This window comes from Eschrichtius robustus, chromosome 3 (genome assembly GCF_028021215.1).
Source record: "Eschrichtius robustus isolate mEscRob2 chromosome 3, mEscRob2.pri, whole genome shotgun sequence".
NCBI lineage: Eukaryota > Metazoa > Chordata > Mammalia > Artiodactyla > Eschrichtiidae > Eschrichtius > Eschrichtius robustus.
In genome coordinates, this window is record NC_090826.1 from 37,757,673 (window position 1) to 37,783,015 (window position 25,343).

The window sequence follows — 25,343 nt, forward strand, 5'->3', positions numbered from 1 at the left end:
CCTGGTGGCGCAGTGGTTAAGAATCTGCCTGCCAATGCAGGGGACACAGGTTCGATCCCTGGTCCGGGAAGATCCCAAATGCTGTGGAGCAACTAAGCCCGTGAGCCGCAACTACTGAGCCCACGTGCTGCAACTACTGAAGCCCGCGCACCTAGAGCCTATGCTCCGCAACAAGAGAAGCCACCGCAATGAGAAGCCTGTGCACCACAACGAAGAGTAGCCCCTGCTCGTCACAACTAGAGAAAGCCCGTGCACAGCAACGAAGACCCAACGCAGCCAAAGAAAAAAATTCCATGATCTGGCTCTAACCAACCAGCTACCAACCTCCCCGTGCCTTGGTGCCCCTATGTACACATCTTCATCCAAACTTGTAACAGACAAGCTTGACTTGGAAAGCCTGAACAGGTCCTGCAAACCTTTGCCTTTGCTTATACTGTTCCCTTCCATTTGGAATGTTCTTCCAATTCTTTTCACCTCAGAAAATTTTGTGTTTTAAGACAAGCTTACCTTTCCAGTCCTGACCTCTCCAGCTCTCACCTTCATCTCTCTCTCATCTCAACTCCCTTAACCCCTCTGTGCCACTCCCTCTTACAGCCTAGCAGAGGCCATCAGCTCCTCAGGAGCAAGTTTAGGTTTGGGCCTGCCTTCCTCACAGTATTCAATTCATGAGAGAGGCTCAGGACAAGCTCATTGAACAAATGCTGCTGTCTCCAGAGAAAGGATGACCCACCCAAGTGACTTGAAAATAAACACAAAGCAGCAACAAACTCTCCCCAAATAGCTGTGTTCAAAATGGCCCTATACCACTCTGGCTCAGGAGGCAACTCACTCCACCCACCTTCCTCCAGAGGCAGCAGGGAGCAGGGATCCTTGGCTCCCATGGACATTTCTGGGGCCAGCAAGGCCCTATATCACCAAACCAGCCCTCCCTCTTCCTTGCCTTGGCGTCCAGTTGCCAAGGCATTGCCAAGTCACCTGCTTACTCCACATCAGGTACAAATTAGTCCCTTACTCTGGCTTTGATGTGATCACACTATTCTCTCTTTCCCTGAGTTGGAAGGGAAATGTGATTTCATGTAATGTGATTTCATTACATCCTCTCCTACCCTTGATTCCTGGCAGACATAAGTGTCTCTGGCTTCTAAGCAGGACCGTCCTTGTGCTTGTCCTGGCTTTGGCCCTCCCATCAGTCCACTGGCTCAGCACTCCGCCACCCCCACCCCAGCTCCCTGACTTTACTGTCTGTGAGAAGACGGGCTCTAGGCCAGCTTGTCTATTAGACAGTCAAAGCCTAGGCTGTTGGGCACTGGCTTGTGAGGCAGTGGCACCTCAGATCTGTCACTTGTTTTTCTCCCCTCCTCCTCCTCTTTCACCAGCAACTCAGGTTCCTGTCTCCAAGGCTCAGTCTGAAGTCCTATTTACTATTTGCTTTATAGCCCACAGAAACAACCCTGTTAAATTCAGCTTAGATTCAGCAAGTAAGGAACAGAACAGGACCACAGTATGCTGCCCTTGTCAAAGCTGTTCAGTTTCTGCCCCATCTTCACATTCATGGAGACCTCTTGTTCACTCATTATAAACCACCCATCCAGGAGGAAGTGACTTCATAGTAGCTTCTCTGAGCAGCTAAGAAATGACTACAGCAGGGATGATCAGGGCCCTACAACATGGGGCAAGCCTGCCTAGCCCGGTCTGCCTCTGGTCTGGAGTGTGACCACTGCCTCTCTTAAAGCTTCCCCACAGCCAACAGCTGGGCATTAGAGCCAAAGACAGAGACGGAATACTGAAAACCAAAAGAGCAAACTTTAGGAGTCTGTATCTGAGGCGAGAAGGAAAATGGAGAGCAACTCTGACCAGGATTAGTTCCTATAGGGTTTTTCAATAAACTCCTGAGCCTGCCTTTAGTGGGGTCTGGGCTAGTGAAGTTTGGCTGGCAACACTTGCTGTTTTTAGTTCCTTATCTCCCATTCCTTCCTCACTGGCTTCTGCTGGAAGTGTTCTCACTGAGGATCCCCATGAGTTCTGTGGCATTAAGCTCAGTAGACAAAATCAGTCCTTTTATTACTTGATCTTGCTGCTGTTGACATTGCTGCTTATTTTCTTCAGCACTTTTACATATGATTCAGGAATCATATTAGTACTGGGCATGCAGAGACTAAGCCGTTGCGGTCCTGGAGCTAACAGACTAGCCATTAGAGGCTAGTTACAGGCTATTCTTGTTCCTTTTGAATCTTCTCTCCTGGCTTCTGTGACACTATGGATTTCCTCCTCCACCTTTACACACTCCAATGCAGGCCCTAATGAGGATGATGGTCTCAGGGTTCTATCTTGGGCCTACAGCTTGTGCTCTATTGTGGAGGCTATTCCACATTTCTTTTCTAATTACCACCTCTGTGCTGATGACTCCCAAATGTATATCCTCAGCACTGACCTTTATCCTCAAGCTTCAGCTTTGCACATCTCATCTATTTCTGGACATCTCCTCCTGGATTATTCACACTGAACTCCATACATGCAAACTTGAACTCATTTTTTTTCCCCCAAAACTAAAACTCTAGCTATATTTTTATGTCAACTGGAACTGCCATTTTCCACCCAGTTTGCTAAGCTAGAAACTTGAGATTCAGCCTAGACTTTTTACTCTTACTCCAAGTAATTTTAGCTTCTAAATGTTTTTCAAATCGGTCCCTCCCTCTTCATCCCCACTACTATTACCCTAGTTCACATCCTCCCCTGAATACTGCAATATTCCAACTGGTCTCTGTGGCTTGGGCCAGGCTTGATCTCCATAATCCACCTTCCTCATTTCTGCCAGCATGATCTCTGTAAAATGCAAATCTGTGTTACTCCCCTACTTAAAAGCTGGCAATGACATATTGTATGATTCCATTATATGAAACGTCCAGAATAAGCAAATCCATAGAAACTGATAAAAGATTAGTGATTGCCAAATGCTGAAGGGAGAGGAGAACAGGGCATCGGGTTTTCCTTTTGGAGTGATGAAAAGTTTTGAAATTAGTTAGTGGTGATTACTGAATATACTAAAAACTACTGAAATGTATACTTTGCAAGGGTGAATTTTATTTTATGTAATATCTCAAAAAAGCTGTTACTTTAAAAAAGCCACAATGGTTCTTCATTTCCTATCTAGAAGATAAAATCCAATTAGATAGTATATGATCAGACTCCTCTCTTTTCAATTCTTATCCCCTACCACTTCAGCCTCACAGTCTGCACATCAGACCGTTTATGCCTCTATACCTTTGTTTATGCAGTCTGGTCTGGTCTGGAATATAACCCCCCTCCACACACACAATACTTACTAAGCAGAATTCAATTTTCAAGATTCAGCTCAAGCAGCACCTTCTCCAAGAAGTCTTCTCTGTACCCTCAGGCTGGGTTAAATATCCTTTTTCAAAGCACCCTATGCTTCTCCTCTCTCTAACCTTAGCAGTTGAGATATTATAATGAAAGTATCTGTTTCTATAGTCCCTTCCTACAGCTATAGACTGTAAGCTATAGACTATAAGCTTTAGCAAAGCAGGGATGTCTTAAGAGGGAAGTGGCCTAGAGGAAGTGGCCTAGAGAATATTTCCTAGCCCCTTGGGCAAGGGACAGATTGTCTACTTCTGTCTGTGTGGTACCTTACGAATTAAAAAACATTTTTCATAAACATAATCCAAGTGATTCAAACAACACTGTCAGGTAGGCAGATCTGAGATTTTTACATTTAAGATGAGAAAAGTGTAGCTTACAACTATAAGTGGTAAAGACGCAGGTCTCCTGATTCTAAAGGGATCCCTCCTAATGATTTTGGCCTCTCCAGAGGAACTGGCTGAAAAGCTTTCCACTAGAGACAGCAAGGCCATGGCAGGAACAATGTAGTCTTAAGATAGCAAAAGGGGGCTTCCCTGGTGGCGCAGTGGTTGAGAGTCTGCCTGCTGGTGCAGGGGACACGGGTTCGAGCCCTGGTCTGGGAAGATCCCACATGCCGCGGAGCAACTGGGCCCGTGAGCCACAACTACTGAGTCTGCGCGTCTGGAGCCTGTGCTCCGCAACAGGAGAGGCCATGATAGTGAGAGGCCCGCGCACCACGATGAGGAGTGGACCCCGCTTGCCGCAACTGGAGGGGGCCCTCGCACAGAAACTAAGACCCAACACAGCCAAAAATAAATTAATTAATTAAAAAAAAAAAAAAGATAGCAAAAGGGGCCAGGGCCCATGGAGAAGGCAGCACTGTTTGTGCAGGCAATACAATAAGACCCCTTCATCTGGGATGCTAGCCCCTACCTCCAACGTTGGTTAATCCAAGGGCACCTAGTGTAATGCTTGCATTTCTCACCCAACTTGGACATGGCCCCAGTACAGACTATTTGACTCCAGAGTACAAAATATGAAGCTCAGACCACTGTGGGGTTCTGAAGAAGCCAGACTAATTTTCAGGCTGTGTGGGATACAAAGTCCACTAAATAGAGGATGAAGAATGCTTTATTCAAAAGTATGCCTGGAATAAGCAGCAGACATAAGAAAGGCCCAGTCAGACTTCCCTGAGGCGACAGGTGACCTTTTCAGGTTCAAAGAGGGGCCCAGGCACTGCTGCTTCCTGGCTCCCATTCTTCTTTGTCCTACTCCTATTATAATACATCACACCGTAGCAGAGAGACTTACATGTTTGCCTCGTCAAGGGCAGGGAATGATCCCATTTATCTCTGTATCTCTAACCTAGCACAGACACACAGAAAGAACTTAGCAAAAGTTTGTTATATGAAAGCCTGGATAGATGACTGAAGCTTCTTTCAAAAGCAGGTGAAAAGGCATACACTAATCATACATTCGACTCTCCATAATGGGGACTGAGCTGACAAGACTCAAAAGGTGGCCATGAATGCATTTCTGGAAGCCAACACAAATCCTTCAGAACTGGGCCAGAGTAGACACCTAAGAGCAGATCCTGAGGTCTCCTAGAACAGCTGCACAGTCAGTATTGGCACTGAATAAAACCATCTGAGCGGAGAAATGCCAAGTCCATTTGTGAGTGTTAGCTCTAAGCTAAAGCTATTTCTAGAACAACAAAAAAAAGGCTTTCCATGTGCCAACACCTCTCTCCACTTACCATCAACAAATTCACCCATAAACCCACTTAGAAAGAAAGTACTGATTCTACATCTCAAGAAGGGTTAAAAGTTTCTTTTCATACCACAGGGAGATCAGAGACTGAATTGCCCTCCTAAATGTCCCAGAGACGGCTGCAGTCCAAGTCTCAAAAGATTATCTGGTTTGCTGTAATGTGTCCCATCCCTTCCCTTCCCCTGCATCCCACCATGTGATCCCTTCTCTTTTCTATAATTCTTGGGAAATAATCTACTCACATATCTGTCTCTCCAACTTGACTAAGAGCCCAGGGATGGTACAGATTGCATTCTAGTAATTTCTATGTCCTCTAGTAGCACAGTATAAATGGTTCCCAAAGGCTGTTGATGGTTCTCTTTATAAAAAATGACTACAGGGTGCCCTAATACACACTCTCTACCTCCCCCCAGCATTCAACTTTGTTTCTAATTCATGCTCTCTTCAGTCTCTGAAAATTGGCATTTTCTGTTCCTAGTTGTGGGGTTCCTAGCCTAAGACCACAGCTAGATAGGCTTTTCACTCTAGTGGAATGGCCAGAGTGGATTCTTTGGAGTTAAAAACAAAAAACAAAAAAACATTCCCACCCCCCAAAAAACCCAAAACAAACAAACTAACTAACAAAAACCCAGCAACCAAGAAGAGAGGTACAATTCATAATTCACACTCCTAGGGGAAATCCAAAAAGACTAGTGGTGCTTGCCTGATCCTGGGCAGTAACAGTATTAAGCAGAAAGAAACTGCTCTCCCAGCTGCCCCTAAGAGCCAAGGCTCACATACAGTTGTACCAGCCACTCCTAGCCTGTGTGTGGCTGTTGCCATTTCTTGATGGAGCTCAAGAATGGAATGTTTTTAAAGCCACACTGCATCACACTTGCTTCTAAGTAAATCATCAGCATCGCAATAATTACAAAATTAGACAGAACAGCTATATCTGACAGACTCTTCACTCTTGAAAACAGTATTGCAGTAACCACTGATGTGTGAATCCTACAAAGGCAATACTGCTTTCAATAGGCACTCTGATTGGAAACCAGTGATCCTCTTTGCCGCTACCATAGGCTCAGGATCAGTTGGAAAAAGGCATGTGCTTCTCTCTATCCTGGTATACCTACCTGGAACACGCTCCTACTACTTTAAATCCCTCCTGTTAGCTCTGGCCTGAAAAGCCCGGACTGATCACTCCTATGAGGTCAATAGACTGGGGACACTAAGGACCCAAGAGCACTGAGGTCATTTAAAGAGGTGGGACAAAACTGGGTGTGGGACTCAAAATCTCAGTTCTCAAGCAGATGTTTTGGCCTCTGTGCCATCAAGCACATTTTCTGAAAGAGGGCCAGGAAGCCCCTACTCTGACAGGCTCTATATGTTAGGTGCTAGGAATAAAAAGGTGAATATGAGCGGCATTTGAGAAACTCATGTGTTGGTGGGAGACACGGACACAATAGAACCATCAAATAATAGGAAGTGTACACGCTAGAATATAAGTAAACCTTTTATTGTCCTTAAAGAAATCAAACTCAGACCCAAGGTGGACAATAAGGAGATAATTTGGAAATTTCAAAGCCCTACTCTGTCCCTTTAGACTTCTCCCTTGGGCTTCTCATTCTTATGGTCACTGTCACCATCACACAGGTCTCCTGGGTGGGGCTGCTCTGGTCTAGGTGGGGACACACAAACTTCTCTTTAATCTCTGCAACACTATGAAGATAAAATATTTAGACAAAACTTTACCAAAAGCTCAGGGATGATAAAAAGGGCAATGAAGTTTTTCTTCAACTTGAGATTCCCTAGAGTGTACTTCCCAGCCTGTCTCCAGGTTGCAAAGTCATTTGTTCTCACCACGCCCTAAAGTTCAGACCCAAGAAAGTACAGCCCAGTGATACCAGGGAGTTCTTTCTCCTAAATCCCTAGTTTCTCATCTCAAGCCAACTGACATGGGAATACCCACTCCCTATTAGGAAAACCAAAGGACAGTGGTTTTACCCTATAGTTCCAAAAAGGTTAGTCATTTTTACAATACATACACTATGACAATCCCAGACAGAATCACACTTGGACACTAGCACAATGGGACAAAGTGTTTTGGGGGCACTGAAGAGAATATGATGAGTTCTTAGGAACTCATTGGTAGTGGAGGACTTTCCTCCAGAAAGCCTAGCTACCCTAGCCTAGTGATCTTTCTTTTGTCTGAAAACCTATAGTCTATAGCTGAACACTCAATTATAAAATGCTATGAACTATTCTTCAGTTATTTCCCAACAAGACTACCTCTGGTCAGAAATTATCTTTTTCAAATATCCCTTCATTCATGGTACCAGGGACCGGAGACACTCATGTAGGTGCACAGGAAATACCTGTGTGACTGACAGATAACTTGCCATGGCCTCCCTCCACCTTAGAAGAAATGATGCTCTCTGAGTAGGAAGCAACAATTTGATTTTTTTTTTATTTTTACTTATTTTATTTATTTATTTTTGGCTGCGTTGGGTCTTCGTTGCTGCACGCAGGCTTTCTCTAGTTGCAAGAAGCTGGGGCTACTCTTCGTTGCAGTGCACGGGCTTCTCATTGTGGTGGCTTCTCTTGTTGCAGAGCATGGGCTCTAGGCATGCAGGCTTCAGTAGTTGTGGCACGAGGGCTCAGCAGTTGTGGCTCCCGGGCTCTAGAGTGCAGGCTCAGTAGTTGTGGCGCACGGGCTTAGTTGCTCCGTGGCATGTGGGATCTTTCCGGACCAGGGCTCGAACCTGTGTCCCCTGCCTTGGCAGGCGGATTCTTAACCACTGCGCCACCAGGGAAGCCCCAGCAACTTGATTTTAGTTGCATGCCTAAGGTGAGAGTATACTACCAACTTAAGGCAGTATCTAAGTTGATACAACCCCACCCATTTGCCTGGAACAAGTGCAGTTTTCTAAGTTTTGAGTTTCTAAAACATTCTAAGGAAGGAGAAAAGTCTGAGGAAAGGAAATGATACCACCTTCCAGGTCCCAGCTGTCCAACTGTCCAGTCCTTGCTTATACCAATGAAGATAAAGGACTCCTCACAACTAGGTCTCAGCTGGTCACCAGATTCCACCTGCCAGTCTTAGTGCTCCTTCAGTAACAGTGCAGCTGACTACAAATGGCCCTGCCACACCTAGGGGCCCTACAAGCACCTCCCCAAAGCTATTTTCTGTGTAGTACTCACAAACCAATGGCCAGGGTCCCTCGGGGACAGTACTGCTGTTTGGAACACCAGAACCATTCTAATGTGAGGTAGCCAGGGACTCACTGCTCTAGGCCTTATTGGCTCTGACAGCACAGCCTGCTTTTGTTCCCTTCGCAAACTTTTTCTTGTAACAGGCTCCCATACCCCTCATCCATGACAGAAGGGCTGTAGGAGTATGGGTATGCATGTGCGTGTGTGTGCATATGTATGTGTTGAGGGTGCAGAATGAAATAACAGCTATTCTTGGGCAGGTACAAAACTTCTATAATACCTCCCTAGAAGACTTTAAATCAGCTCTTGGACAGAAGTTATATTAGATGATTTATAGTTCCCATATCAATGATCAAACAGTACTATTTTATATAAGCCTTGTCACGTGATGTCCTGTGCTACTTGGCCCTGAGGTGTCTGCCTTGTAGTATGGCCAACTTCCTCTAAAAGCAACTCTTTTCTAACCTGGTCACACAGCAATTTGGACAGCAAGAGAATACTACAGAGACCAGCTGACGCCAAAGAGGAACTGGCAGGATGGCAGAAACTCAATCACACAGAAAGAAAATGGGTCAGTACATTATGGCTTTCAAAACCTACACTCAAGTGACTAAAAATCACAGAACTCCTGCTGGAGGCCATGGGAGAAAACACTAAGAGACAGGCTCCCACATTACCTTGACTGCTGTCACTCCTATAGGGCAAGAACCTCTTAAGTGTCCTCATGCCATCTACTCCTGCAACACACATTCAGGACCTGAAGCCAAGAGTGAAGGTTCTCAAGATGTATGTGTTGCCAGACTCAGCAATGAAAGGTACCCGCTGTGAGCCGAGATTGGCTTTCTAAGGACTAGGTGTACATAGTAATAAGTTGTATCCTCTGTGACTGAATGTTGAATTTATAAGAGATCTCCATCATTCTCAAGCACATTAATGACTGGTTTCTTAACACAGTTTTCTTGGTAATGGAAGACAGTGTCTCAAAGAGTAGTGCATGTAAAGCCTTCGTACCTTAGATGTGAGGTCCCGATGGAAAATGCCTTTGAAGTGAAGGTAGCTGAGGCCCACTGCTATGTCATAAGCCAGTTTCACCCTCACAGTCCAGGGCAAATGCAGGTTACTGTCTAGCAACTGTTCCAGGTTTCCAGAGTTGATATACTGCAAAACAGAAGGAAAACCCAGCTACCATTTGTCAGGAATGCTTAGGGTGGTGGTGAAACCACTAGAGAGTAGACACCTAGAAGATAGAGACTGTATTTTTTTTTTTGAAGTTACTGAGGGCTTATTCTGCATCCAAGCACTATGGTAGGTGCTGCACCTTCCTTTGAGAAGATCACAATCTATTAAGGGATATAGACAAACAATATAACGTAGTAAATGCTAAAAGATGGCTTTATATAGGTACGACAGCACTGTGCAGCACAGAGGATAAAGTTACTAACTCAGTCTAGGCATGTCAGAGAAAGCTGCACAAAGGAAATAAAGGAGTCCAAAGGATGACTTGGGGGAGCAGGAAAGAAAGTCCACACAGAGGGAGCCGCATACGTAAAGTTATAGGTGAAGAGCATGGTGTATTCAGGAAACTAATTTACTCAATAGGTTCAGAGTGCATTAGAGGAGAGGCAGGTGAGGCTGATATGCTTTGCTAAGGTATATGGACTTTATCCTGTCTATAAGGAACAAAAGAAGCCTTTTAAGCAAAAGAGCAACATGTTCATATTTGTTTTTTAAAGAAAAGATTATTTTAGCAATGGTATGATACATGGATTAGAGTGGAGAATACGGAGAAGGGAAAATAGGTTAGGAAATTATTGCGATAATCCTGGTGAAAGAAGAATGCCTGAGTTAAGGCAATAGTGGAGGCACTGGAATAGAGCAAGATTCAAGATTTAGATGGCAAAGTCAAAAAAAACTTGATGAATGCTGGATGGGGGGGATAAGGGCAATGAAAAGCTCCTAGGTTGATCGCAGGCTACTGGTCCCTGGGTGCCATTATTAAATATCCAGAATACAGGGAGAGGAGCAGGTTTTTAGAAGAGGCAATGTTAAAAGATAGTGAGTTTAAGTAGGACATGTTGGGTTTAAGGGCATGTGGAGATGTCCTATACAGAGTCAGTTTGAAGTTTAGGAGCAAAGTCTGGGCTAGAGACTAACATTTAGGAGGCAATGACATTGAGCTGAAGTAGTCCCTGAGGCTAAGGAATGTATGGAACTGCCCAGGGGTTAACATGTAAGGTGGGAAATTACCAGAATCCCAAGCAACTGTAGCATTTAAAGGAGTAGGCAGAGGAAGAAGAAGCAAGCAAGAATGTCACCACAGAAGCCAAAGGAGGAAAACATTCCAAAGAGGAAATGACCAATAGTATCAAATGCTATAGATCAAGTAAGATGAGCCTGAAAAGTGTCTACTGAATTTGCAACTGAGAAGTCACTGGCAACCATGGCCAGAGCAGTTTCAGTAAAGTGGTTAAGACCAGAGTAAGATCAAAGTGAATTGAGGAGTGAGTAGGAGATAAGGCTAAGGGGAAACGACATGAAGATGTACTCTTTCAAGAAATTTGGCTGTTCGTCATTCCTACATACCCATGAAGAGCTGCTTTGCCCTTTTTTTTAAAGAGCAAATAAGCCTATTTATATAGAGATAATAAATAATAATAACAAAAATAGCAGCAGCAGCTGCAGCTAATATTTATTTACTTGGTACTTGCTTTGTGCCAGGCACTACTCTGAGAACTTTCCATTAATTACATCACTTAATCTTCATATAACCCTAAGGTAAGTGTACTATTATTCTCACTTTACAAAAGGCATTTAGAGGTTAAGCAGCTTGCTCAAGGTTACCCAATTATTAAGCAGCAGAGCCAGGGTTCAAACTCAGGCAGTCTGGCTCCAGAGTTCATGCTCTACCCTTACATTACATTGGAGAGCCATGGTGTCTGGGTACAGAGAGCCTCATGCAGTACAGGAGCTCAAAATTTTTTGCCAATTAAATTCATGAATTTATTCAAACCTTACATGATGTATTATCTCCCTCCTCTTTCCAAGGGAGAAAAAGGGGCAAATTCCTCTAAGCCTAAAATTAAGCTCTTAATACTTTTTTGGAGTGGGGGTGATATTGAATTTACAAAAGACTAGGGAACCTAATGGGATAGAAGGCAAGAAATCTGAATTTTAGGGACTTCCCTGGTGGCGCAGTGGATAAGACTCCACGCTCCCAACGCAGGGGGCCCGGGTTCTATCCCTGGTCAAGGAACTAGATCCCACGTGCCTGCCGCAACTAAGAGTTTGCATGCCACAGCTAAGGAGCCCGTGAGCTGCAACTAAGGAGCCCTGGAGCCACAACTAAGGAGCCCACCTGCCACAACTAAGACCCAGTGCAACCAAATAAATAAAAATAATATATATATATATATATATATATATATATATATATATATATATATATATGTACACACACACACACACATTTTAAAATCTGAATTTTAGTCCCAGTCTGCCTCAACAGCCATTTTACTTTGGACAAATCAACTAGTAAGGCTACCCTTCAGCTTTCCCACATAAAAAGTAGGTATGATAACCCATGATCCATATACCTCACAATGTTATTATAAGAATGGAATACAAATACATGAAAGTGCTAAGAAAAAAATATAAGTTCCATATAATGAGATCTTCTGATGTGGTAACATAAGCACCAAAAAGAACCAGTTGGGGGCAGCACGATGCAGCACTTCAGATCCTTGGATGAAGTGGATCAGGTCTGGCAAGGCAGAGAGAATGGCTAAAGATACGCCAAACTTCTCAAAAGGGAAACCTGTTGATCTGCTTCATCTTGCTTGATAATCCAGCTTTGGAAATCTCAAAACGAGGCATAACGACAGCATTAGCATAGTGCCCTCGTCTCTTCACTCTAGTTGAATCTGTTCACAGTTTATGTCTGAGGTGCTCATTTGCTAAAAAGAAACTGAACTTGCAAATTCCAAGCTATATGGGGGCAATGAAGCTGACAGCTAAACATGCAGACAAATTTCTTTAGCTCTGAGAGTGAAAAAGATATGAAGAGGTGGTGGTTCACTTCTTTGGCGTGGTGACAGTGTGACATGGAAGGCCTGACTTTGGGAGCCACTCAGGCTTCCTCCTGAGGGCCAGGCAGAAAAGACTGGTGAAAAGCCTGTATGTGTATTCTCTGTGGGCCAGGCTAAGCCAGAGACTCTTGATTCTGGTTCAGAGAAACACATGTTTATTACTCTGTCCAGTCATGTCTCTGAAAGCCTGAGAAATCCACAGACCAAGCCACAGGGTGGAGAGCAGAGGAGAGAGGTGAGACAAGGTGAGGAACCACACTGGCTAGTAGGCTCTGACTTTTCCTGGCAAGATGGAAAAAGCACAAACCAGATCCAGAGAGGGAAACCAAATGGAATTTATTGTTACAACCCACTTCTCTTGCCTGCCTTCGGTGAATACTTTGGTGGAGCTGATAAGCCTCTGGGCCCTCAGAAACCACAACTTCTCAATGTCTCAAGACCTTTGCATGTATGAGGAAAGGAAGTTTGAGATCTGCCAAGAAGGAAGATTTCTAAGTTGCTACACTGTGTGCCCATTAGTCGGAATGTCCACTTCCCTATAAGCAACTCCCTGTGCAGACTCAGCTGGTGTGTGTTCTGAACAAATCCCTCTGTGGGAAGCAGAGGCAAGAACAACTGTTCCAGCACATTCAGCTTTCCGGGCTGGGGATAACAGCTGCTTTGCTTTCATTTTCTTCCAGACCACTCCCTTGGGAGCTCTACAAAACCACCTAAGGCACCGGCAACACATTTAAATACCTACTAGAGAGAGAAGATTTTACAACTTTTATTGTTGTTCTTTTAAACTTTCAAGTTCAGAAAACTATAGTATCAGCCAATCAAATGTGTTATAGGTACTTCAATACCTCTAAGTGACTGTTCCCCAACTTTACCTACACCAAAACCTCTCCTCTTCATGGTCTAATAAAATGTTAGCATTTCTGCCATTTCATTTGTGTTTGATACTTGATTTCATTAAAGACTCTTTTCTTAGAAGGCACTCAGTAAACAAATGTGTGTTTGGTGACTAAACAATATTACTATGTATGTAAGAAATCATATGCCAACACCCTAGAAAATCATCAAAGGGACGGGTAAGTGGACACTTAATTCTCCACTCAGAAATATCAATTCAGGGAATTCCCTTGCCATCCAGTGGCACTTTCATTGCCATGGGCCCAGGTTCAATCCCTGGTTGCCGGGGAACTAAGATCCCGCAAGCCTCACGGTGTGGCCAAAAAAAAAAAAAGGAATATCAATTCAGGTTATTTCTACAAAGATTTATTAAGCGCTCCTCCCATTCTTGTCACCCCCTTATGAGAGTAAGAACCTGTCCATTTACATCAACATTATATCTCCCAGTGATTGGAAGAGTCCCAACCACATAGTAAATGTAGGTATGTAAACACTCAGTTTACACCTTAAAGAAGTTCAATGAAAGACACATAGGTAACTAAATAATACTAATAACCCTTTAGCAGAGGTAAATACTTGGGTATGAAAGTAGATACTGAGGAGTTTAGAAAGTTTCAGAGAAAAAGTAATACCTGAGTTGGATCCTAAAAAGATAGTTAAGAGTTGTCTAGGCTGAGAGATGGTTCTTCCGACATACACCCTATAGGCTCTGACAGTACCACTCAGACACAGACAGACACATAAACATGCCCATACAAAGAATATTCTGGAGCAGGACTAGGCAATACTTACTTCTCCCTGAAGTAACATTCACTACACCCAGGGCTCCTGTTCTCAATTCTTGCTGATTCTCACCATAACCTCACCCAATCATAACCAGTCAGAAGAACAAGGCAAACGGTTACCTTTTTTTTTTTTAACTTTGAATTATCAATGTACTGATACCTGTAATCAAACAAACATCTATGAACAGTGGTTCAAAGACGTATTTGGAGAGGTTCTGAAGAAAACATCAACTGTAAGAATTATTGTACCTTTTTTGAAGAATCTACCCAAATAGCCTAGAGCTAGGGCACTTACCCAAGGCAGATAAATGTGCTGCCATCCAACTAACAGAGATCATTTGCTGCCACTTAATTAGCACAGTTGTCCTGAGGTAGACCCATTCATCTATCCATCCACCTACACAAACACTGAAAACCTACTACATAAAAACATAAAACTAAGTGGGGCGAGTCCCTGCCCTTAGTTCACAGTCTAGTCTAGTCGAGTTCACAGTCCAGTAGAGATGACATATAATCAACTAACAATTTTTTTTCATACAGGACAATGATCAGACATGCTTCACAGAAATATCATTCTAACAGTAATAATGTAAAAACTGTACGGAAAGGTCAAGAATTGAGGCTGGGAGAACAGTTAGGAGGCTTCTGGAATCATCCAAGTGAGAAGTAACAAAGGCCTGAGAAAGACAATGGCAGCAAGAATGGAAAGGAGGTTAATATCTGAAGACATCTCAGAGGTAGAACCAATAGGATTTGGTATTTAATCAAAGGTAGGGAATAATTAAAAGAGATACGGTATACAAAGTATGTCTAGCACAGTGCTTAGCTCACAGTACACAACTCATTCTCCCCACTAGCAATATCTAATCATCATCATCCCTCCCCTAGGTTATGCCATTAGCTTTCTAACTAGTCTTCTTTTCCCCTTCTTTATTTTTTTTTTTAATATTTTCTGTACCTCTTAGGGTTGTGATTTTTTTTAAAAAATATTTATTTATTTATGGCTGTGTTGGGTCTTTGTTTCTGTGCGAGGGCTTTCTCTAGTTGTGGCAAGTGGGGGCCACTCTTCATCGCGGTGCACAGGCCTCTCACTATCGCGGCCTCTCTTGTTGCGGAGCACAGGCTCCAGACGCGCAGGCTCAGCAATTGTGGCTCACGGGCCCAGCCGCTCCGCGGCATGTGGGATCTTCCCAGACCAGGGCTCAAACCCGTGTCCCCTGCATTGGCAGGCAGATTCTCAACCACTGCGCCACCAGGGAAGCCCCTTTTCCCCTTCTTACATCTTGAACAGACTTAGCTCTCATTCCAATCCATTTTCCTTAATACAGCCAAGATTAACCTTCTAAAATGCCAACTGAAGCCACTCCCTTGTTAAAATTATTCACTGATGCCCTATTACTCTTAGGATAAAATCCACAATCCTTAGCATGGCATACAAAGTCTTTCACTCCTGCTTATAAGGGTCTGACCCCTCCTTACTTGCACGTTTGTGCACATTGCTGGTCCCTTTACCTGGAATACCTTCCCCCACATAGGCCTGGCTAACCACCCATTGAGGATTCAGTTCTGTTTCCTGGAAGCCCATATGTAGGGTTGGGAGTAAAAAAGACATTTTATGCATAAGGAACACAAAGATAAAGTGCAGAGATTAGTAGTTATTCCTTTTTGTTTTTCTTTCCCTGCATAAAATATAAGTAGGGGAGAAGGGATAAAGCTAAAAAGTAAAGCTGGGCAGTACATTATAGTGGTGAAGCCCACAAACTGCAGAGTTAGACTGCCTAGGATTGAATCTCATCTCTGACTAGCCGTGTGACCCTGGGTTAGTTACTCTTTAACATTCATCTATAAAATGGGAATAATAATAGAACCTAATCCATAGAATTATGAAGATTTAATGAACTGATGTGTAAAATGCTTAGAACAATGTCAAAGGAAGTTCTCAATATGTTAGTTGTTATTATTGCTATTATTATTATATTTATTGTTAGTGTAGAAGTTCTGTAACACCAAGATGAAACATCTATAGTTAATTTAGCAGATCATGGGGACCACTAAAGGTTTATAGGTAAAGGTATAATATAATCTATTGTGTGTTGAACTATGTCTCCCAAAAAGATAGGCTCAATTCCTAACCCCTGGTACCTGTGAATGTGACCTTATTTGAAAACAAGGTCTTTGCAGATGTAATCAAGTAAGATGAGGTCCTATTGGAGTAAGGTGGATCCTTAATCCAGTATCTTAACAAAAAGAGGAGAGGAGACACAGACATACAAGGAGAATGTTATGTATCGATGGAGGCAAAGGTTTGAGTGATGCATCTGTAAGCCAAGGAACACCAAGAGAAACTAGGAAGAAGCAAGGCAGGATCTTCCCCTAGAGCCTTCAGAGAAAGCAAGACCCTGCCAACATTTTGATTTCAGACTTCTAGCTTTCAGAACTATGAGGGAATAAATTTCTGTCTTTATAAGCCACTCACATTGTGGTGCTTTGTTATGGCAGCCCTAGGAAACTAATACATGACCAAAACTACATTTTAGAAAGCTCATGGTGGTAGCAGGATAGAGGAGGAGCTAGAGGGAGGTTTGAAGGGTACTGCATCAGTCCAGAAGAGAGACGACCAAATGCCTGACTTAGAATGCTATCATAGGCATGAAAAAGTGGGCTAGAGTTAGAATAAGCAGAGGTAGAATCTAAAGGATTCAGCAACTGAGTGGTAGATATGAGAACTGAGGAAAAAGAGTCAAAGGCAACTCAGAGATTCCAAATAGATGTGTTGAGAGAAACAAGGGGAAGAGATCCTACAATCTTATATACCAAAAGTAAGTCAGAAGCCCATCAGAAACCAGCATCAATGCCAAATAGCCAAATCAGTGGCTTGTCAAACCTCTTCTCTGGATGGGCCCTCTGCAGAGGAGGGCCTGGGCCCCGACCTAGTTTTCACTGAAGCCCAACAATGCCATTGTGCTGGCCACTGTATATTTGTTGGTTGGCTCCAAACACAAAGGCTAGCAGACATCCCATCCTGCTGGCTTGGTTTAAAGAAGAAAAGAAAGCTTTGTTACTGCCCTGGGTAATTCTGGGACAGGCATCCCAAGAGCGCCCTGTGGGAGGCTCATGCTCCAAAGGAGCCTCCTGTTCTCAGCTCGAGGTTCCACAGCCACTGCAAGTGCACATCCACACATCTGCCAAGGCCTGAGTTTGCCACGGTTCAGCCTCCACTCCAGGAGGTCCACCGGGACCTGCCTGACTCAAACAGTCAGTAGTAATGAACTGATTCAAAGAGAAAGGGAACCCAAAATGTGTTTCAGAATATTTAAATGTTTCACTCTCTCTGCCTTCATATATGTTTACTGCCCAGAATACTCTTCTTCCCCTTCACAGCTTTGCTAATTCTTATTCATCCTTCTAAACCCAGCTTGAGTCTCTTATTTTGGAAAGCATTTCCTGATACCCCATCCCATACTTTGTGCCACTTTTGTCCCCTGTATGTATTTCTACTATTGCTTATCATGTTGTACTATAACCTTGATGGCAGGGACCAGATCTTTCTCAACTCTGTAAGCCCAGTATCCAGTGACACAAACAATAAATTGTTGAATTAATAAATGAATGATTAAGTACATTTAAATAAATAGAGGCAGATTTTAAGTTCCCTCTTTTATTTGAAGCCCTCCCAATTCTGTCATTAATGTAACTTAAGATCAAAAAGAGAAATGTGCTTTTAGAGGAATTTTCTGATAAATATCATGCAAAACAAACATTTAATAATGCTTACTATATGGCAGATACTATGGTAGCAATGAATTTAAAGCAAAATACAAAACAGTGTGTTTGGCCACTCAGTAATATGAAATTAAGGATCCTTTGACACTGTCAGCAGATTCCTTAAAATGGTCAGAATCATATGGACTTAAAAAATATATCTAAGATCTCCTTTTGAAAATTATAGAGGGTATTTCTTTTATCAGTAGCTGAAAGCCAAGTAGAAGAGGCCATAAAGATATTGCCCCCTCTTTCCTCACACTTCCCACAGACACTTAGTATAACCCATTCACCACTTTAAGAACATGTTTGTTTAACGCACCTGAAGTAGTAAGAGTGTTTTTCTATGCACGTAAACTACCATAAACAACAAAATGACTGTTTACCCACAAGATTCAAAAAAGTATGACTGGGACATCCCTGGTGGTCCAGTGGTTAAGAACCCACCTTCCAATGCAGGGGACACAGGTTCGATCCCTGGTCGGAGAACTAAGATCCCACATGCCGAAGGACAACTAAGCCCTCGCGCCACAACTACTGAGCCCACGTGCCACAAATAGACAGCCAATGCACCACAACTAAAGACCCTGCATACCACAAAGAAAGACCCCGCATACCGCAACGAAGATCCTGTGTGCCCCAACTAAGACCCAACACAGACAAAAAAAAAAAAAAAAAAAAAAAGGAACGACTAAACTTTTCCCACAGATTTTTAATTCTTACAGCAAACATCTGATAATCAAAATCAAATTTGTTTAAATAAACATTAAAAGATAAATCTGTAAAACAAATCTTCTCAAAGAAATGAACTAAGATAACAATAAGACTATTTTCTTTGCCCCATAAAGCTCTACTAGCAATCGATGGTTTCAGACATGATTTACGATCAGCCCAGGGCTCCTGACTACTCCATCCAGCTTGCTTTCCTATCCCCAAATCCATAATATCTCTACCAGCAACATGGATATTAAGGTCATGTTTAAAAAACATTCTTCCCTCCAGCTTGCTACCCCACATCTACTACAACCCCACATTCTCCAGCTTCAGACAGGAACCTCTGACATTCACCTGGTGATTGGGCTCAGAGTTAACAAAGCAATCTATTAAGGAAGACAACACATCTTGCCTCCCCTTAGCAGATCTCAGGAGTAAGGGCTTGACAGTGGACAAAATGAAAAATGGAAACCAAAAGAGGTTAAGTTTCTAATTAAGGTGATTTATATCAAAGGAGACTCTGTCCTCAAATAAGCTAATCATTTCTTCTACCTCTTCTGCCCATATCAACACACTACTTGGTCTCTGGGTAAGGAAGAAGTCAAGCAAAAGTTAGAGGCAACTATAAGCTCAAATGGTATCTTCTAGTGGCAAACGGTAGGTAGGGGGGTAGAAAGGGAGGAAAGGTTTCCAATTTGCTATGTGGAAGACAACTTCCCAACCCAATAGTCACTCCAAGTACAGGCAGAAATCTCCTCTGAAGGCTAAGGGTCAGATAGGTAACTAATTACCCGCAAGTTCACAAAAATTCACAAAGACTAGTTGGAGTTATCAAAGGAAGGGGTGGAAACAGAGGACTCAGCCAGTTCTGGTTCTACTGCAGAGAAAACAGACTTGAGGTCTGGTGTATACATAAGTATCTACAGCTGTAAGGAAAAAGAGAGAGCCTTTTCTTTGGTTTCAGACCATCTCAAGTGTCAGAATGATGTGCCCTCTGTAATTCCCTGGCGGTCCAGTGGTTAGGACTCTGCGCTTCCAGTGCAGGGGGCATGGGTTCAATTCCTGGTTGGGGAACTAAGATCCTGCATACTGCATGGCCAAAAAAAAAAAAAAAAAAGAGAGAGAGTAAATGAGAAAAATCAGATGATTAATCTTGAGTGAAGTTAAGTCTAGATTTATTTTACCAACATGTTCCAAATTATCTTTCCTCTATCAGCCACTGGACTCTCTGGGAAGCAGCTAATGCTGGTCTAAGGCCAACTCTCAATTCAAACAAAGCAGCAGATCTGGATATCATGTCACTCAGAAGCGTTCTAGGGATGCTAAATTCTAAAACATTTTTCTAAATGACTAAAAGCAGAGAATGACCATATCACTGAATTCTAAACCCTTTGCAAATAAATTCAGGAAGTCCTAACGCACAATTAACTTCACTTCTTGAGTTCACCGAGAAGAGGTTCAATGCCATTCCTAGATCAGTGTCTAGCAGAATAAGCCCCAATAAATACTAATTGAATTAATGAAAGAATTAAGTGTCCCTAACTACATATAGAAATCCCTTCTACACTCTCCATGAATCAGCTCTCATCAGCTACCTCAGTCTTCAGACCTTAGGCCAGAAAGCTCTTGTCCAAGGAAGGGCTTTAAGATGTAGTGATGTGTTATCCCTGAAAAGCTCAAAGACTGAGTCTGGTCTTCCGTAGCGAAGAGACTATGCCGATTACAGTGTTATGTTAAAAAAAAAAAAAAAAAATCCCAGGTAATACACACACAGCTGAGGAAGTTCTCCAGCAGCACTCTCCAAGTTTTCCACATCTCAGTAAATGAAACAACCACCCACCTAGAAAATGGGCATCGTTTGATTCCTCACTCTTCTTTCTTACCTAAGTCACAAGACCTTGTCTTTCTATTTCTAAAACAGATCTTTAAAAATCTTCACAGATACCACCGCAATTCAAGCTACCCACATCTCTCATATAATCTATAAGTTTCTCCTCACTGGTCTCCTTGCCCTCACTTCTGTCCCTCTACAGTCAATTCTCCAGAGCAGCCAAAGTGCTATTTTAAAATGCAAATTGTATCCTACTACTCTCCTGTCTAAAATCCTTCAACTGCTTCCTGCTGTATTTAAAACAAAATTCAAAATCCTCACCATGGCCTATAAGGCCCTATGATGCAGCCTCTTTCTCTCTCTCAAATTTTTAATCTTCTTCTCCCTAATCTTCATGAATATCTCCTTTTCTTTTAGGTATTCTCAGAAAAGTATTTCTATGACCTTATGTACAGGATAAGCTAGTCAGTATCAACATATATACATTGTCCTTACTTATCTCATGGATGGATCAACAGTTTTTTCAAAGGTACATACTCATGAGGAAAATAATGCCCAAGGGTATGGAATAACAATATAATATGATGGGATAGACCTGAAAGGCAGTCCATTCTAAGCCCCACATCATACAATTGAAGTCCTTCTATAACATCCTTGCCAAGGGGCCAAAGTAACCCATATTAGCTTTATGAAGAGAATTGTTAGGGAAGAGAATAATCATACTAAACACAACTGTCCTCCTTAACTGTGGTGCCCTCTAACCAATACTCCAACTTTCCAACATCTAAGAATGTGGTCTTTAGCTTCCTGAGCTTAATGTAACGGCAGTGCCTGAGGAAGCCTGCTACTTCCTCCACCAACCCCAAGCTCTTCAATGACCTGTTACCTATTTGTTGCTAGTGGTAAACAAAACAGAACATGGTCCCAGTCCTACTGGAACTGACATATGAGAGAGACAATAAACAAACATTCAAATAAATGAAGAACTATATGTTATGAGATGTGCTACCATGAAAAAGGAAAGAGTGCTATCAAAGAGAATAATAATCTAAGTAAAGACCTAGATGGAGGGAGATCATTGGGAAAAGCCACTATAGTAAAGTGAAAATTTAAACTAAGACTTGAAAATTGAGTTAAGTAGGTAAAAATGGAAAAAGAGCTTTTCAGCTATTATTTAATCTAATCCTTAGCTTCTTTTTATATAAAATAGCAATCATAATAGCTATACCTCACAGGGTTGTCATAGGATGAAAAAAGAAAATGCATGCAAAACTTTACATTCCATATATATTAGCTATTTCTCTAACGAGCATGTATGATTTTATAATCAGAAAAAAGTTATTTTTTTAAAAAAGTGTCCCTGATACTGCCAAGTACAATAAATTATTGGTTAAAAAAATGAAATATTTTCTCATCCAAACACCTTAGTTGACTTAAAGACTTATCAGGTAAGTAACATGTCTGTTGTTTTATTTGTAAGTTAGTGCTCGGTTCTGTTCCTTCTGGGTGTACCAGAAATGTATGTTTGATTGACTAGCTAATCTGGGTAGAAAAGAAACTGTTGAGCAAATTAGTTACAGAGGAAAAGGATGACTATGCAAGAGGCCTTACAATTGAACAATGTAAGAGGCCATTTAGAAATTACTCCATTCATGAGGCAAGAGTTCCAGCCATTCATACAGGTACTAAAATGCATTGGAAAATTTACCTCAACTTCACTTTTTAGATAACATAAAATGTTTGTTGTTTGCTTCCTTTCTCCCTATCCAATCATTCAGCCAATGTCTATAAAAGAGTGTCCTAAACACAAGGTACTGCTGGGAGATTAGGAGCATACAGATAAGTAAGACACTATCCCTGCCATTATATAATAGCCAGCAACTGGTTTTACATAGCACTTTCACAGTTACCTCATTTGAACTTTGCAAGATCTTTAAACATTCTGTCATCCTTTTCTTTTTGTTCTTTTAATAAATTTATTTTATTTATTTATTTATTTTGGCTGTGTTGGGTCTTCGTTGCTGCGCGCGGGCTTTCTCTAGTTGCGGCGAGCGGGGGCTACTCTTCGTTGCGGTGCGCGGACTTCTTTTGTTGCCGAGCACAGGCTCTAGAGCGCGCAGGCTTCAGTAGTTGTGGTGCACGGGCTTAGTTGCTCCGCGGCAGGTGGGATGTTCCCAGAGCAGGGATCGAACCGTTTCCCCTGCATTGGCAGGCAGATTCTTAACCACTGCGCCACCAGGGAAGCCCTGTCATCCTTTTCTTATGAATGAGGAAATCAAGCCCAGAGATTTAAATAACTTGTCTATGGTTATTCAACTAGTAATGGTGGAACCTGGATTTGTACCCAAGTCTTTTGACCCTCAAGCCTGGGTTCCTCCTCTAATCTAGGAGCTTACACTTGTGCAGGGAAACTAAAGCAAAAATAACTTCAATATATGGCAAAATGTTTAATAAGAGGTGCCAAAAAAACTGTAAGAGAAGGTCGATGGAGGGAAACATTTTGACTACATAACGGAGAGGTAGGGAGGTTTAGCAGTGGCAGAGAATCAGGAAAGGTTTTATGGAGGAATAAGTGGACTTTGAGCCAAGTCTTGAAGGGAGGGAAGATTTCTATAGGATAAAGGGAAAGAGTGTATTCTGGGCTGAAGAAATAATATGAATAAAGAGGCAGGAAAACACACAGTGTTTAGTAAACACATTAAACCCAGTTTGCCTGAGTTACAGAGTACTTGTTAAAGAGGAGGAGAACTAGAAAAAAAAAAGGCAGGATGATGCTAGAGCACAGAGGACCGAATATCAGGCTAAGAGTTTATCCTGAGTTCCATGTTTTAACACTAGCTGTGCATCAAAATAACTTATGGCGCTTTATTAATTTATTTTTAAAAACAGATGCCTGGTCCTCACCTAAGACTTTAACCCAATAGGCCTTGTGTGAAGTCCTGGCATCTGCACTTTCTAAAAAGCTCTTAAGCAATTCTGGTAAGCAATTAAGGTTACAAAACTATACTGTAATCAGCCAGGAAATCACTGAATGCTTTTGAACCAGAAAATGCCACTGATTATTCATTTATTCATTCAATCAACAAATATGATAAGGGACTTCCCTGGTGGTCCAGTGGTTAAGACTCTGTGCTCCCAATGCAGGGGGCCCAGGTTCAATCCCTGGTCGGGGAACTAGATCCTGCATGCCACAACTAGAGATCCTGCATGCCGCAACAAAGATGCCACGTGCCACAACTAAACCTGGCACAACCCAAATTAATTAATTAATTAATTAAAAAATTTTAAAAGATGGTATTAAAAAATATATATGATAAGCAGCTATCATTGTCAGGCACTATGCAGGACCCAGTGGATGTCAATGCAAACAAAACAGCCCTTGCCCTCAAGGAATTTATAAACTACATACACAAGCAAACAGTGAATTAAAGTCAATGATAAATACTATTGTATTATGGGAGCATGTAGGAGGGGTACCTAACTAATCTTGGGAGATTAGAAAAGGCTTCCCAAAGATAGTAATAGCTAAGCTGAGTCCTGAAGGTTAAATAAGAGTTGGCCAGACCATTGGGAGATGGAAGGATTGTGTCCTAGGCAGAGGGAAGAGCTGGGGCAGAGACCCAGAGGTGGAAAGGGTCACATCCCATTTGTGGAACTGAAAGAGAAACAGGTTCAGTGCAGCTGTAGTGCACAACTGAGACAAGAACCAACAGGTCAGAGAAGAATGAGCAGTGAGGCCACAGAGATAAGGAGTACCAGGATTAGATGTTTTGACTTTACCCTGAGGGCAATGAGGAGCCATAGAAGGGTTTATGCAAGGAAAACAAAATTAGATTTGTATTAAACACTGTGGTGTTGGCAAAAAGACAGACATATAGACTAATGGAATAGAATAGAAAGCCCAGAAATACACCCTCATGTATCAAGGGGAAAGGATAGTCTCTGCAACAAATTAGAGATGGAGAAATGCAAATGAAAACCACAGTGAGATATCACCTCACACCCATTAGAATGCAACTATTAAAAAAAAAAAACAACCCAGGAAACAGCAAGTGTTGATAAGGATGTGGAGAAATTAGAACCCTTGTGCACTATTGGTGGGACTGTAAAATGGTATAATAGCTATGGAAAACAGTATGGTGGTTCCTCAAAAAATTAAAAATAGAACGATTATATCATTCAGCAATTCCACTTCTGGGTATATATGCAAAAAAACTGAAAACAGGGTCTCAGAGAGACATATGCACACCTATGTTCAAAGCAGTATCATTCACAATAGTCAAGAGGTAAAAGCAACCCAAATGTCCATCGACAGATGAATAGGTAAGTATAATATAGTACATATATACTTACAATGGAATATTATTCAGGCTTAAAAAGGATGGAAATCCTGTCACATGTTACAACATGGATGAACCTTTAGGACACTAAGCTAAGAAAAATGAGCCAGTCACAAAAAGACAAATACTGTGTGATTCCACTTTTCTGAGGTACCTAGAGTTGTCAGAATCATAGAAACAGAAAATAGAATAGTGGTTACCAGGGACTGGAGGAAGGGGGAAATGGGGAGTTGTTTAATAGTATAGAGTTTCCGGCTTCCCTGGTGGCACAGTGGTTGAGAATCTGCCTGCCAGTGCAGGGGACACGGGTTCGAGCCCTGGTTTGGGAAGATCCCACATGCCGCGGAGCAACTAGGCCCGTGAGCTACAATTACTGAGCCTGCGCGCCTGGAGCCTGTGCTCCGCAAAGGGAGAGGCCGCAATAGTGAGAGGCCCGCACACCGCGATGAAGAGTGGCCCCCACTTGCCACAACTAGAGAAAGCCCTCGCACAGACACGAAGACCCAACACAGCCATAAATAAATAAATAAATAAATAAAATGCAGTAATTAAAAAAAAAATAGTATAGAGTTTCATTTTGCAAGATGAAGAAGATCCAGAAATCTGTTGC

At 42.3% G+C, this 25,343-nt stretch overlaps 1 protein-coding gene across 1 annotated transcript in view; it reads right to left on the minus strand.

Annotated features, from left to right (window-relative positions):
- The window catches only part of TESK2 (testis associated actin remodelling kinase 2), a 133,151-nt gene that overhangs the window by 4,367 nt on the left and 103,441 nt on the right, over window positions 1-25,343 (minus strand). The window contains exon 5 of the mRNA XM_068539763.1: window positions 9,334-9,480. Coding sequence (XP_068395864.1) covers window positions 9,334-9,480 — 147 coding nt within the window. The remainder of the gene's footprint in view (window positions 1-9,333; window positions 9,481-25,343) is intronic.